The 13979-nt window shown below is 45.2% G+C and overlaps 1 protein-coding gene across 1 annotated transcript; it reads right to left on the bottom strand.

The window, feature by feature from the left end:
* Positions 1-580: 580 nt before the first annotated feature.
* Positions 581-5707, bottom strand: RXFP3 (relaxin family peptide receptor 3). Its single transcript, XM_069492227.1, has 3 exons — positions 5625-5707; positions 2292-2771; positions 581-2183 (listed from the first exon to the last, which is right to left on the bottom strand). The coding sequence occupies exons 1-3, from the start codon at positions 5705-5707 to the stop codon at positions 581-583; spliced, it is 2166 nt and encodes a 721-aa protein (XP_069348328.1).
* Positions 5708-13979: the final 8272 nt, after the last annotated feature.

Raw genomic sequence — 13979 nt, 5'->3', positions numbered from 1 at the left:
CCTCCAACTCCGGAAAGGTTTCTTGCCTTCAGGCTCTAGGCTCCCGAAGCAGCCACGCGGCAAGTCAGACCTTGGCGCCGCGGCAGCGCACTCGCCAAGGCGCAAAGGAAAGTTCTGTGGGCGGCTCCCTGGCTGGATGCACCTCGAACGCCCTTTCAAGAGCTTCATAGAAGTCGCTGGAACAAATGCCCTCAATTGTCTACGCATCGTTTGGCTACACTTCACTCCCTCATGCCCTAATCTCTCTAATTCCTGATGCTTCTCCTCCCTTCGGGGTCCACCACACCGTGGGTAGAGGAAGGAGAGGATGGGGGTGGGAGCGGAGGCTGGTGGCCTGCCCTGTGGAGCTGATCCCGCCCCTTTGCCGGCTTCCTCTCTTCACCTGCTTTCGCAGCACGCCCTCTCCGGAGAAGGTCCTCCGGCCAGTTCACCAGCTGCTTCTCCACGTGTCTCCCCATCCTCGTCCCTCCTACTTCTTGATTGTGGGTGGGAGGGGGCAGTGTCCCCTAGTCCGTTCTCCTCTTTCCCCGCCAGGGGATGCCATCTTGCCCCGACAGCGCGCCCTCGGCCGCAGCCCGCGTCAGTACGCAGAGCTGCTGGGCAACAGGTCGTAGCGCCCCCCACTGTAGACCACCACTCCTGGAGGGTAGTAGAGCAGGTCTGGTTCGGCGGTGGCGTGGAGCGGCGCCAGGGCCTGCAGCCCCAGATCCTCGGGCTCTGGTTTGGTAGAGGCGGTGAAGGGACGCATGCTGGTGAGCGAAGGAGACGCGATGCGCCACAGCAGGCTCTTGAGCGCCTTGCGGAACTCGCGGCGCACGAGGCAATAGAGGATGGGGTTGAGGCAGCTGTTGGAGTGCGCCAGGCACACGCTCAGGGGGAACGCGTACACCTGGCACAGGAAATACTCCTGGCTGAAGGGCACTGCGTTGAACTTGATGAGGATGCTCCAGGTGGTGAGCGCCTGGTTGGGCAGCCAACACAGGAAGAAGGATAGGACCACGATGGTCACCGATTTAGTGACCTTGGACCGTCTGCGGGCGCTGGCTCCAGCCAAGCCTCCCCGGGCTGCTGCGGCCCCGCCTTCGGTCCCCATCACGCAGCGGTCCGAGATGAAGCGCACCAACAGCAGGTAGCACAGGCTAATGATGCCCAGCGGCAGCACGAAGCCTAGCAGCACTTTCTGCGAGTGGTAGAGGCCCAGCCAGAACTGCCTGTCGTGGCCCAGCAACTTGTCTGGGAAGCGCACCAGGCACAGCTCCTCGCCCATCACCTTAACAGTGGTGGAGAAAATGGCATTGGGCAGCGAGGCCAGCGTGGCCGAAGCCCAGATCAACAGGCACAGCGCCTTGGCGGAGAAGCAGCAGCTGTCCCTCAGCCTCTGGCCGCAGCATTCCCCCCGGCCGTGTCCTTGGGTCCAGTGGCTCTTAAGAGCCGAAGCCACCGAGTGGTAGCGCGCCACACTCATGGCAGTGAGGAAGAAGACGCTGGCGTACATGTTCATGGACGTCACGATGGACACGATCTTACACATGGCCTTGCCAAAGGGCCATTTGAAGTCAAGCGCGTTCTCCACTGCCCAGAAGGGCAGGGTGAGCACGAACTGAAAGTCCGTCAGCGCCAGGTTGGTGACGAAGAGGTTGATGGAGGACTTTCGCCAGCCCTGCTTGCTCTTCATCAGGTAAAGCACCAGCAGGTTGCCGGCCAAGCCCAGAGCGCAAACCACCCAGTACACTACGCTGATCAGAATCCGCACCCAGGCCTCGGTGTCAGCGCTGGCTGCCCCGCCGCTGCCGGGGGGATGCCCCGGCGCCGCGCCGTCCGGCAACTCCAGCCCCAGCTCCCACCATAAGTCCTGAAGCTGCAGCGACGCGTTGCCACTCGTGTTGGCCACTTCCAGAAGGTCCGGGATCACATTGAAGAGTTCTGCGAGCTTGTCCCCTCCAGTGGCCTTATTCATGGTGGTTCTCGCGGCTGCAGCAGCCACTCGAATGCGCAGGTGCTTCTGGGGAACAAGACGTAAGGGAACACGGTTCGCCCGGGTGTTGTCCCCAGGTGAGCGCGCGGGGCGTGCGCGGGAGCTTTCAAAGTGGCTGCTGAAGATAGAGCGGTCCCGGCGCACAGCACCACTCCGGGCGCAGGAGTAGAGCTGAGCCTCTGCTTTGGAGCGGAGTTGAGGAGTGCAGCTTCTCAGGCGAGAGGTTGGCGTCCAAGGGCTCTCGGGCCAAGTTCGGTGTCTCTAGGTTTCTACTCTACAACTCAGGCTCCCCTCCCGCCTCTGTTTGCGCTGTCACTTGGGCACTGGCACACGACTCACCCCGCGGCTCAAGAGCGCGTGGGGCCGCTCCTCTTGCAAATACCTTTGTCGGTTTCCTCTGTTGCTGTTGGACACGGTTTCCGTCCTTTGAGAGAAAGAGCTCGTAGATTTCGCCCACCTCGCTCTGCTGCCTGGAGGTGTGTGAGTGTCTCGGTCTCTCAGCTGTTGTCTACTCCGAGTGGGGTGCCTGGGTGCTCGCGGGAATTCCATTGGCACCCGCACTGCCGAGGCGGCGGCCGCAAGGAGCATGCGTAGCCCCGCGCGGAGAGGGGGCGCTTTCCGAGGTGCTGAACCCAGCCGCGCCCCGCCGGGGAGGAGGGGGAGCTCGGCGGCAGGCAAAGCCCACTGGCCGACACTCCCCCTTTCCTCTCCAAAGTCCCAGTCGGAAATGGTCGTAATCCGTATTTTCCTTTGTTGTGGGAGAAAGTCTGCTTTGACTCGCGTTTCCTCTTCCTTTCTTATCCCCAAGCATTACGATTAGAAGTTTTTTTTTCTTTCTTCCTCGGTCCCACTTATCATTTAAATTATTCCATTTGGTCAAGGATATTTCTAAAATTGTGCGGTCTCCTGCCCACTTTCCTTTTTAAAAAGCAATGACAGGCCGGGCGCGGTGGCTCACGCCTGTAATCCTAGCACTCTGGGAGGCCGAGGCGGGTGGATTGCTCAAGGTCAGGAGTTCGAGACCAGCCTGAGCGAGACCCCGTCTCTACTAAAAATGGAAAGACATTATATGGACAACTAAAAATCTATATAGAAAAAATTAGCCGGGCATAGTGGCGCATGCCTGTAGTCCCAGCTACTCGGGAGGCTGAGGCAGTAGGATCGCTTAAGCCGAGGAGTCTGAGGTTGCTGTGAGCTAAGCTGACGCCACGGCACTCACTCTAGCCTGGGCAACAAAGTGAGACTCTGTCTCAACAAAAAAAAAAAAAAAAAAAAAGCAATGACAGTGGCCTCTTTTCATTCCTAAATGTGATGATGGGTGCTTATTGAGTACACAAACGCAAGCTCCGCGTTTCCTTCTTTAATTAACTGTGGTGTCTATGATCGTCAGGATTTTCGAAGGATCTTCATATAACAGAACTCTGGGTTTGAGTGTTGCCCCCAGTTGGTGTATTTCGAGAAGTGGAGCTAAACAGCATATAATTGGCCAGCAGACTTCACAGACATTAAATGCCACCTGTCTAGCCCAAAGCACTTCAACAAATTGTTTGATCACATATATCCCACTCTCTCTTTACCTAGATGCAGGTGGAACAGAGGATACCAAAGGGCTGGTTTTTGGACCATCAATCCCCTATTTCCACTACTATTATAATCAGAACCTTTTATCAGATATTTCTCAGAACAACAGTAGTAAATTCTAAGAAATCTTCTAAGGGAATGAGTGGAAACCCTTTGAATTACTTCTCAAGTTGCAGTTTATCTAAATGCCAGGTCAGCTTCTCTAGTGTAAGTTACACTTCTAAGGATTTGCTTAGGAAATTTGAAATGTTTTCACAATCTGGGCTAAACTGAAACAAAAGCATTTTAAGCACAACTGTCTTCACTCCTGGGGTAATGCAGAGTTCCTGGCTTTACTTAGAGAGATAAAGAATATGTGACCTTCAATAAGAGGAGATAAAAACACTTAGTAAAAAAAGAAACATGGTATCCAAAACATATAAAGGGAAACAATTTTGTTTCCAAAGCGAGAACACAGTTCCGAAGAGAACGCACGCCGCTATAGACACTACTCTGTCGTCCCGCTAGAGGGCGCCAGGGCTTTAGTTAAAACCAAACCAAACTCAAGACTGCTTCCTTCGATCAGTGCTAAAATGAAGATCAGCCCTGCCCTGATTATTTCTCCTAAACCACAGGTTACTTCTGTGGACACCTCTTATCCCTATTTTATTTGCTTCCCCTTTTTTACTAGTTTTTATCTCCATGAAATTTCTCCCTCTCTCGCTTTCTCTCTTACTCTGTCTTTCCCTCTCTCTCTTTCTCCCCCTCCCTGCCTCTCTTAATATTTCAAGGAGCTATTGAAAAACAAGAAAAACCTGGGCATACCCTAAAAGCCTTCTGCTGTTAAATTTTTGGTATGTTCACCCTAATAACCTCCACCCCACACATACACAGCTTTGATGTTTCAGTGCTTCTAGTCTTACCCAGGGACGTGATCTGCTCCAAAAATACATGTACACATTCACACATTATGAAGAATATTGTGGGAACTTGGTTCAATTCATCTCACACTCATTGGCTACTTGCTCTTTGCCAGGCAGGCTGAACGACTGGCTATAAATGCAAGTCCTCTACTTTGATCTTTTCTTGAACGCTCACTCTGTTATTATTTATTTATTTTTAGAGATGAGGTCTCACTCTGTCACCCAGGCTGGAGTGCAGCTCACTGTAGCCTGGAATTCCTGGGCTCAAGTGATTCTCCTGCCTCAACCTCCTGAGTAGTTAGGACTACTCAGGAGTGTGCACCACCACACTCAGCTAATTTTTTATTTTCTTATTTTTTAAGAGATAGGACCTCACTATGTTGTCCTGGCTGGTCTTACACTCATGACCTCAAGCAATCCTTTGTTGCTGAGATTATAGGTGTGAGCCACCGTGCCCGGCTGAAACCCTTAATCTAGATGAATGTGCAATTTACTGGTGTCTAAGACTATATTTTTTGTTTAGTCTTGCGCATGACTGAGTTATCTAGAGTGTAATTATTCATGCCAGATGTATGGACAATAATTTTAACTCTTTTATTATTTCTCTTTTATTTTTAAGGGGCGAGTGGATAATAAGTGGTTATACCGTGATGGGTATAATCAAGTTTTGGATTCTTTTTGTTGTTGTTATCTCAACGCTACTCTATGTTGGTATTTGAATAAACCATAAAGGTGGAAAGGTGCAGAGTTTGTTGTATTACATACATATTCTTCTTCTTTGTCCTCTTTCTCACCTAAATTGAGACTAGAAGGGGGATTACAGGTAAATTCTGTTAGCAGTAAGAAGCACTGTGTCCTTCATGGTGGCAGAATATGGGATGTTGAAACCTTTTCTTGGGCTGCTATTGTGTTCCTGAAGCCATGTGGGCCATGTGAAGCCATGAGTAAGGACAGAGTAAAAGCATAGCCTAGCATGTAACCACTGGGAACCGTGGTCATAGAATGTAAGAAGTCACCTGCTTTGGCCTGGCATTTTGCAGAGGAGGCCTGAAGAGATGAAGGGATTTACCCAGAGTCTTGCCACTAGGAAGTAGCCACACCAGGTCTAAAACCTAAGTCTCTTGACTCTCATGTGACACCTCTTGGTCTATGCTTCATTTCCCTACTTGGATCCAGCTCTTCCATATCCAGATTTTTCAACAAAGCGGTGGGTGGTAGGCTGAATAATGGCCCCCAGGTATGTCCACATCCTAATCCACAGGCCCTTGGATGTTACTTTATATAGCCAAAGGAGCTTTGCAGATGTGATTAAATTAAAAGTCTTGAGATGAGGGAGATTGTTGTGGATTACCCAGATGGGCCCTGTATAGTCACAGGAATCCTTACAGGAGGGAGGCAGGAAGAATCAGAGTCAGAGGAGAAGGCAAAGTGATGACAGAAGCAGGGACTGGAATGATGCTCCTTGAAGACAGAGGGAGGGGCCACAAGCCAAGAACACAGGCAGCCACTAGAAACTGAAAAAAGCAAGCAGACGGATTCTTCCCTAGACCTCGAGAAGGAACCATCTCTGCCAACACCTTGGCTTTACTCCAGTGAAACTGGTTTTGGACCTCTGATCTCCAGAACTGTGAGAGAATAAATTTGTCCTTTTTAAGCCACTACATTTGTTGTAACTTGTTACAGCATCAATAAAAACCAGTACGAGGTGGGTACATGAGCCAGGCTTGCACATGATATAATGGGAAATTGAGCAATTCTGAATTATTTAATAAATATGTTGGTTCATCTTAGCATACTATTCACTTATTAAACACATATTTATTGCGTATCAACTTTGTGCCATGTGCTAGACATTTAGTGGTCAATACCATCTACCAGAGCTCAACATTCTAACAGATGACAGAGACATTTAAAAAATTAGAATTCTAATAAATTGTATTATTATAATTATAAGAAAGAAAACAAAGTAAAATAGAAAGTTATAAAACCATGTGCAAGGAAGTAACTTTTAACTATGAGCATATTTAATTTAATTCTAAGAATCACATCTTTTCAAAGTAAAGATTTTTAAGATTAATATGGATTTCCAATTGCTATATGTATATTTAATGAGATAGTATTTTGTTCTCTAGAAAGCTTCTAACAAAAGGTGTACCTTATAAACTACAGTATCTTTGAAGAAAGGAAATTCAGTAGCCAGGTAAAGGAGGGAAGAAAAGGGAAGGGAGGGAAAGAGCACTCCAGAAAGAAGGAGCAGCCATGGTGAAGATGCCAGACAGGAAGGAGCACGATGCTTTTGCAGGACAGAAAGAAGATGAAGTGCTTGTAACACGGGGAGGTGGAATGAATAGTGCTTTATAGTCTGGTGAGGTGGGCAGGAGTCAAACAATCCCTGGCAAAAAAATTTGATCTGTGACTTTAGAGTAATGGAGGACATTGGAAAATTTTAATCAGGGGAGCAACGAGATCAGTTTTGCATACTCAAACCACTCTGCTAGTTGCAGTATGGAGAGTTGACTGGACGGCGCAAGAGGAATGTGAATCAAGACAGGAAGCCAGAGCAATAGTTCAGAAGGGAGATGATTGTGATCCAGTTGAAAGTGGCCCAGGGAAGAAAGAGGTTTAAATAAATGTTTAAGAAACTGACTTGACAGTCTGTGGTGGTGGATTGCATACCAGGGTGAAGATAAGGAGGAATCAAAAGCCTTACTCCGTAGGTCTGGGCAGGTGGGCACACTGAGACAGTGAGGTGGGGGAAGAGGACACCCCCCAAGTGAACATACAAGGCTATGAATACCTCTGAGACTGTCAGAATGAGATGTCAAGTAGACAACTGGACACATGGATCTGTAACTCGGAGAAGTCTGGGTCCAAGATAAAAATATGTGGTTCAGCAATATATAGTTGACAACTGAAGCTTTGACATTGATGAGACTGTCTGGAGAAAAAGTGCAGATTGAGAAGAGCATGGATTCCTGGGGGAACTCTGGGATCGAATGATCTGGTAGAGGGTGGCAAGTCTCTATGTGACAGTGAGAACTAGAACTTTGGGGGCGGGGGAGGAAAATTAGGAGCATGTGAAATGGAAGCCAAGAAATCTAAGAAATGTAAGAGAAAAAGACAGGGACTGTGCCTAATGAGAGGTCAAGGAAGAAAAAGAACAGAAAATGCTAATTGGGTTTAGAGACAGGGAGACAGTTGATAACCCCGGGTGGGGGGAGAGGTGCAGACTACGTCAGGAGGCAGATGCTGGGAAAGGGGATATGAGTATACTAGGAGCTATACTCACAGACTTCTGACAACTAAAGAAACCAAGTCGGGGGGAAGTAGAGTAGCTTATCCAAGTTCAGCTGGCAAGTCAGTGATAGAATTAGAAAAGAATTCAGAGATATTGGCTAACATTCCACTCTTTGGAAATCTATGGAGTAAGCTGAAAGAGTCAATTAAATAACTGCCCAACACACGAAAGAGCCTGAGCCTCTTGGGGTCCTCAGGCTGCATCGCTAACCTGAGTAGTCACTTCAGACTAAATTACAATTTCTCAACCTTGGACCTATTGACATTTTGAGCCAGATAACTCATTGTTGTGGGGGCTATATGGTAGGATGTTTGCTCACCAGCATTCCTAGCCTTTACCCATTAGATGCCAGTAGCAACTCCTACTGCTGTTGTGACAACCAACACTGTCTCCAAACACTGTCAAATATCCCCTGGGGGCAAACATCTCCTTCCCCAATGTTGAGGACCACAGGTCTAAACATAGGCCATTTGTCAGAAAGGGAATTGATAGGAGACTATGAAAGGATCTATTATGAACCCAATGGCTGGACCCTTTATATTTCTTCTTCCCATGGGCACATTTGAATCTTTTAACCAATTCTTTTGCTTCATATTTCAATAACTCTGGTTGCTTTTTTGTCTCCACTGGAATTAACAATCATCCTGTTTTTTCAACGTAATTATAACTAAACGATTCCCAAACTTTCTTTGAACTGTGAAAAATCTTTTTTCAGTATTTTAAAAAGTACTATATTGCTCTCCCTTGGAGGAGGTTAGCCTCCTCTTGCCTAAAGAAACTGCGATGTCCTCCGCTGAGGTAGGTGCCTTGCTGGGGACTCTTGATCCTCCTAAGGACCTCCCTCCACTGGTATAAGAAGACTAAGTGCTGGCAGGCCCCAGGAAGCAAGACACAAAGTGTGACCCATGAGGAAGTGCACTGCACACAAAAAGACTTATAAGAGTTTGCCAATTTTAATGATGGAACTTTGGAATATTTATGGGAATGGATCCTAAGAATGTTGCATCAGGGTGGAAGAAACATAATGTTGGTTTGGTCACATTTGTTGACGTGAGTACACTATGCACAGATTCTAGACTTGGTATGGTATCTCAAGCTCCAGGAAATGGCTCTAACAGTATGCTTGTTGGTTGGCTGAAACATGGACCCAAAGTATCCTAGACAAAATGAAATTGAAATGCCAGAAATTCCTTGGTACACTATAAGGGACACTACCGTGAGGCTTGGGACAATAAGAATCATAAAGTAGATTTACCATGTAAGATCTGCTCACCCACCTCTAACTGCATGCACAGGGAGGTTGAGAGGACACTCCTTTCAACAAGGCAGCAAGAAACACATTCATGAGAGGACTCCGGGCATCCTTAAAGACTTCTGTGGTAGCTGCTGTCAGCAGGACAGAGATGGAAGTGGGAGCTGCCCTCATTGAACTAGACTCCTTGAATTCAGTGGCGATGGTGGGGCTCCAGGGTGACAGAGGCCCAGTGGTGACACTGGATTGCCAGAAGTGAGGTAGGAAAAGTTAAGACGATGAGCAGCAAAGTGGAAGCAACAATCAGAATGGTTTGACCTACAGAGGTCTTCAGTGTTGTCTAACTGACCATTCCCCCTAGAACTGAAATTGGTGGACAACCTAGTATAAAGTCTTACTTATACGTACAAGCTTAGACAAACACAATAATCAATAACTCTCTCTCCTCTATACTGAATATTTCTTTTTTAACACCAACTCCCTCAGATTAAATTTTTTTTAAGAGACAGGGTCTCACTCTGTCTCCCAAGTTAGAGTGCTACGGCATCATCATAACTTACTGCAGCCTTGAACTCCTGAGTTCAAGCAATCCTAGCCTTAGCCTCCCTAGTAGCTCGGACTGCAGGCCTGTGCCACCACACCTGGCTTACTTAAACCGCATACTTCTTGAGAACTATACTCATGTCTAATCCGTTTTTGTATCCCCAGCTCCTGACTTAAGGTCTGTAAAATTATATGCAGCTCGAACCCACAAATGAGTCATTAATTCCTTTTCTGACCACTAACATAAATTTAACAGTAAGAAAGCAATTCTCGGTTGGAATACCCTGCAGTAATCCGTAAGCTCCGTTTCAGACGTTTTCCTGCTCCTCCTTTGCACATTCCACACGCTCACAACCTGGCAGCGGCCATTCTCCGTGTGTGGGAGGGAACATTCCCCTGACCTTCACCCCAGGGAAGGGGACCTCTGAAGTCAGGGTAACAAGCAGGGTTCCCAGTCAAAGAGTAAATGGGGACTTGTTTTGGCAGAAGATATTAAAACGAGTCTGGATTACTTCACAGCATTCTGAGGGCAAAACTGATCACATTTCAGTATTTTTCTAAATCAAATTAAACCTGGCTTAAGGCTTCCCTGACTAAGTTGGAGAGGCAGTAAGACCAATCAACTTTGGTGACCTCCTCCTCTTCAGCTCTGCCCTAGGGCTCACGTGGTCCAGAGAAGAGCAGGAGGGCCCTGGTCCCCTTGCCATGCTGGCACCCTGCCGCTGTTGCTTGTCCAGGTCTGAGTGCCCTGACAAATCGGGCAGCTCCCCCAGCAGCCTCTCTCTTTTCATGCTGCGCTCAGCTCTGGACCTCTCTGTCGAGTGTCGCATGGTGAAGGTCCCTGATGCCCGGTCCTCACAGACACCCATGCAGGCATCCTCACTCAGGAACGCTGCATGCAGGCAAGCTTGGAACCCCTTCTGGAATCTCCAAACTTTCTTCTACCCCAGTCTCTAAGGTTCATGATCTGGGCTTAAGTGTTTCCTTTTTTTTAATTGTTGAACTCCATCTCTTCTATTGAGAAATGACTCAAGAGAATCATGGCAAACCCTCTAAAATAGTGGTTGTCAAAATGTGCTCCCTGCAGGCAGCATAAACATCACCTGGGAGCTTCCTAGACGTGCACGTTCTCTGGCCACACCTGATACCTACTGGATCAGGAACTCTGAGGCTGGGACCAGGCAATATAGATTTTTAACAAGACCCCCAGATGATTTTGATATATTGAAGTTTGAGAATCACTGTTCTAAAACAAAGAAGTAGCTTTTCCCAACTCCCACTCTGAAACACATTCAGAAGGAAAGGGAGAGATAAAGAAAGAAAGAAAGATAGTTGTTAGCTCTTCTTCCCCCTTAAGAAAATCCTGATAAAAAGACAATAAGGATGTGGGAAAATTGGGGGTGGTGCAGTTATAGGGATTGACTACTTTTCCCTTCTAAGGTTATGAATGTGCATGAGAGAAAAAAAAAAAAAACACCACATAGTGACATTTCCAATTGGTAATTTTGCCACAGAATAAACTCTTGATGCATTGTTTCCTTAGCTGTTTTAGAATCTCTTGAGAAGCTTAAAAACATTCCAATCCCTGGGTTCCTCCCTCTAGGAATTCTGATTTAATAGGTCTGGATTGAGATCCAGATGTTGTTATTTTTGCAAAGTTCCACAGGTTATTCTAATGTGCAGCTGAGGTTAAAAAACATTGCCCTAGATCCTCTGTTGTTTTTTAAGGACGACACAGGTAATTTTAACTCCCTGTTACCTTCTAGGTTTGCATGTGATTCAATGAGGAATGGACTAGGAACATACAATCCTAGGTTCTTCTAGTTGTCTTATAGTCAGTCAAGAGTTGACATTCCTACTCCTTTCCTTGCTTGTTTACAATGTTCAAAGGAGCAATTGTAGCATTCAGACAGAGGTCTAACAGTCATCCAGGAATGTTGAATATCAGCCCATATGCTGTTCCTTCCTCTATATTATTGCAAACTAACTTGGGCTGACTATTTATGTATAGCTTTTAGGTTCTGCTTCTTATTATTTTGTTGTAATTTTTTAAATTTTATTTTTTAGTGGACAGATAACATTGTGTGTTTCTATCATGTACCACATGATGTTTTGAAGTATATATACATTGTGGAATCGTTAAATCCAGCTAGTTAATAAATGTATTACCTTACATAGTTATCACTTTTGTGGGGAGAGCATGTAACATCCATTCTGTTTACATTTTTCAAGAATACAGTATACCATCATTAACTATAATCACCTTGCTGTACAAGAGACCTTTTGAAATTTATTTCTTCTATCTGACTGTAACTGTGTATTCTTTGGCCAACATCTCTCCATTCCCCCTCTCCCCTGACCACTGCAGCATCTGGTAACCACCATTATACTCTCTACTGCTATGAGATCAACTGTTTTAGATTCTACATAGGAGTCTTTTTGTACTTGGCTATTTCACTAAACATAATGTCCTCTCGGTTCATCCACGTTGTCCCAAATGGCAGGATTTCATTCTCTTTTTATGTTTAAAGAGTATTCCATTGTGTATATATACCACATTTTCTTTATCCATTCATCTGTTGATAGACACTTAGGTTGATTCCATATTTTGGCTACTGTGAATAGGCCTACAATAAACATGAGAGTGCAGATATCTCTTTGACATACTGATTTTATTTCCTGTGGATATATACCCAGTAGTGGGATTTCTGGATCATATAGTAATTGAGACCTGTGTAGATATGCTCAAAAGAAGACCTATAAATGGTCAGCAGGTATATTAAAAAATGCTCAGTAACCAATCATCAGGGAAATGCAAATCAAAACCACAATGAGATATTACCTCACCTTAGTTAGAATGGCTATTACCAAAAAGACAAGAGATAACAGACATTGGTGAGGATGTGAAGAAAAGGGAACATTGTTGGTGGGAGAACAGTATGGAGATTCCTCAAAAAGTTAAAAATAGAATTACCATCTAGCTTTTAGATTCTTTTTGATAAGTCAATAGTCACCCATAATTAGAAGTGGGAAAGTGATGATCTTGGTTCCCATTCTACCACCTATTTACCAGGTTTCAAAGAAGAATATCCCATTCTAGGTTGATAGACTTTTTTTTCTTTCAGTACTTCAGAGATATTGCTCCATTGTCTTCTGGCTTGCAGAAAGTGAAAAGTTTGCTTCATTTAATTTTTGTTCTGAATGCAATATGTCTTATTTTTCTGACGCTTTTGAGATTTTCTATTTATCACTGATTTTGAGTAATTGGATTGTGATATGCCTTGGAGTAGTTTTCTTTATGTTTTTTGTGCATGAGATTCATTTTTCTTGGATATGTGGATTTATAGTTTTCATCAAATTTTGGCCACTATTTCTTCAGATAGATTTTTCTCCCCTCAACCCTTCTGTGGACTTTAATTGCATGTATGTTAGGCTGCTTGAAGTTGTTTCATAGCTCCCTGGTGCACTGTTATTTATTTTTTTTCAGTCTTTTTCTTTGTGTGTTTCATTTGGATAGTTTCTATGTCTTCGAGTTCACTAATATTTTCTTCTACAGCGTCTAAACAACTGGCAATACCATGAAGTATAGTTTTCATCTCAGATATTGTTTTCTTCTTCCCTAGAAGTTTGAATTGAGTCCTTTGTATTAACGTATCTCATGTCTCTCTTCAACATGCTCATGCTTTCTTCTACCTTCTTAAACCTATAGAATAAAATTATTATAATTATAAAAATATCCTTATCTACTAATAATTATCATCAGTGTCATTTCTGGGCTGTTTCTATTGATTGGCTTTTCTCCTCGTTTTGAACTGCATTTTCCCTGTATTTTTTTTTAATATGCCCGATAATTTTTTTTATTGGATGACATGACACACAGTGATTTTTACCTTGTTGAATGCTGGATATTTTTGTATTTTTTAAAAAAATTCTTGCACTTGGTTCTGGTACTTTGGGTTATATTTTAGTTATTTGTTAAACAGTTTAGTCTTTTGAAGGCTTGGTTTTTTGTTATGTGAGACCAGAGCAACCTTTATTCCAGGTTTAGTTTTGCTCCATTACTGAAGCAATATTCCTCTGATTCCCTGTATATTGCAGGGTTTTTTGTTTTGTTTTGCTTTTGTTTTTTTCCAGTTTAGCTTGTGGGAGAGCAAACTCTTCCGGCCCCTATCTATTCACTGGAATTATTCCGCCTGAAGTTTCCAGTGCTTTTTTTCACCTGCTTCAGGTAGTTTCCTCACATGCATGGGGTGTGCAGTACTCAGTTAAAGGCTCAAGGGGAATGCTCTGCAAATTTCTGGAACTCTCTCTATATGCAGCTCACTCCTCTCTGGGCAGGTCCTTCCTCTTCTGTAGTCTGCTCTGCAAACTCCTAGCCACCTTGGCCTCCTCCAATTCTTAGATGTCTCCTCAACTCAGAGAGATCAT

The sequence above is a fragment of the Eulemur rufifrons genome, chromosome 17 (assembly GCF_041146395.1).
Source record: "Eulemur rufifrons isolate Redbay chromosome 17, OSU_ERuf_1, whole genome shotgun sequence".
Classification (NCBI taxonomy): domain Eukaryota; kingdom Metazoa; phylum Chordata; class Mammalia; order Primates; family Lemuridae; genus Eulemur; species Eulemur rufifrons.
The sequence above is the reverse complement of the archived record's forward strand: the minus strand, read 5'-3'. Positions and strand labels throughout refer to the sequence as shown.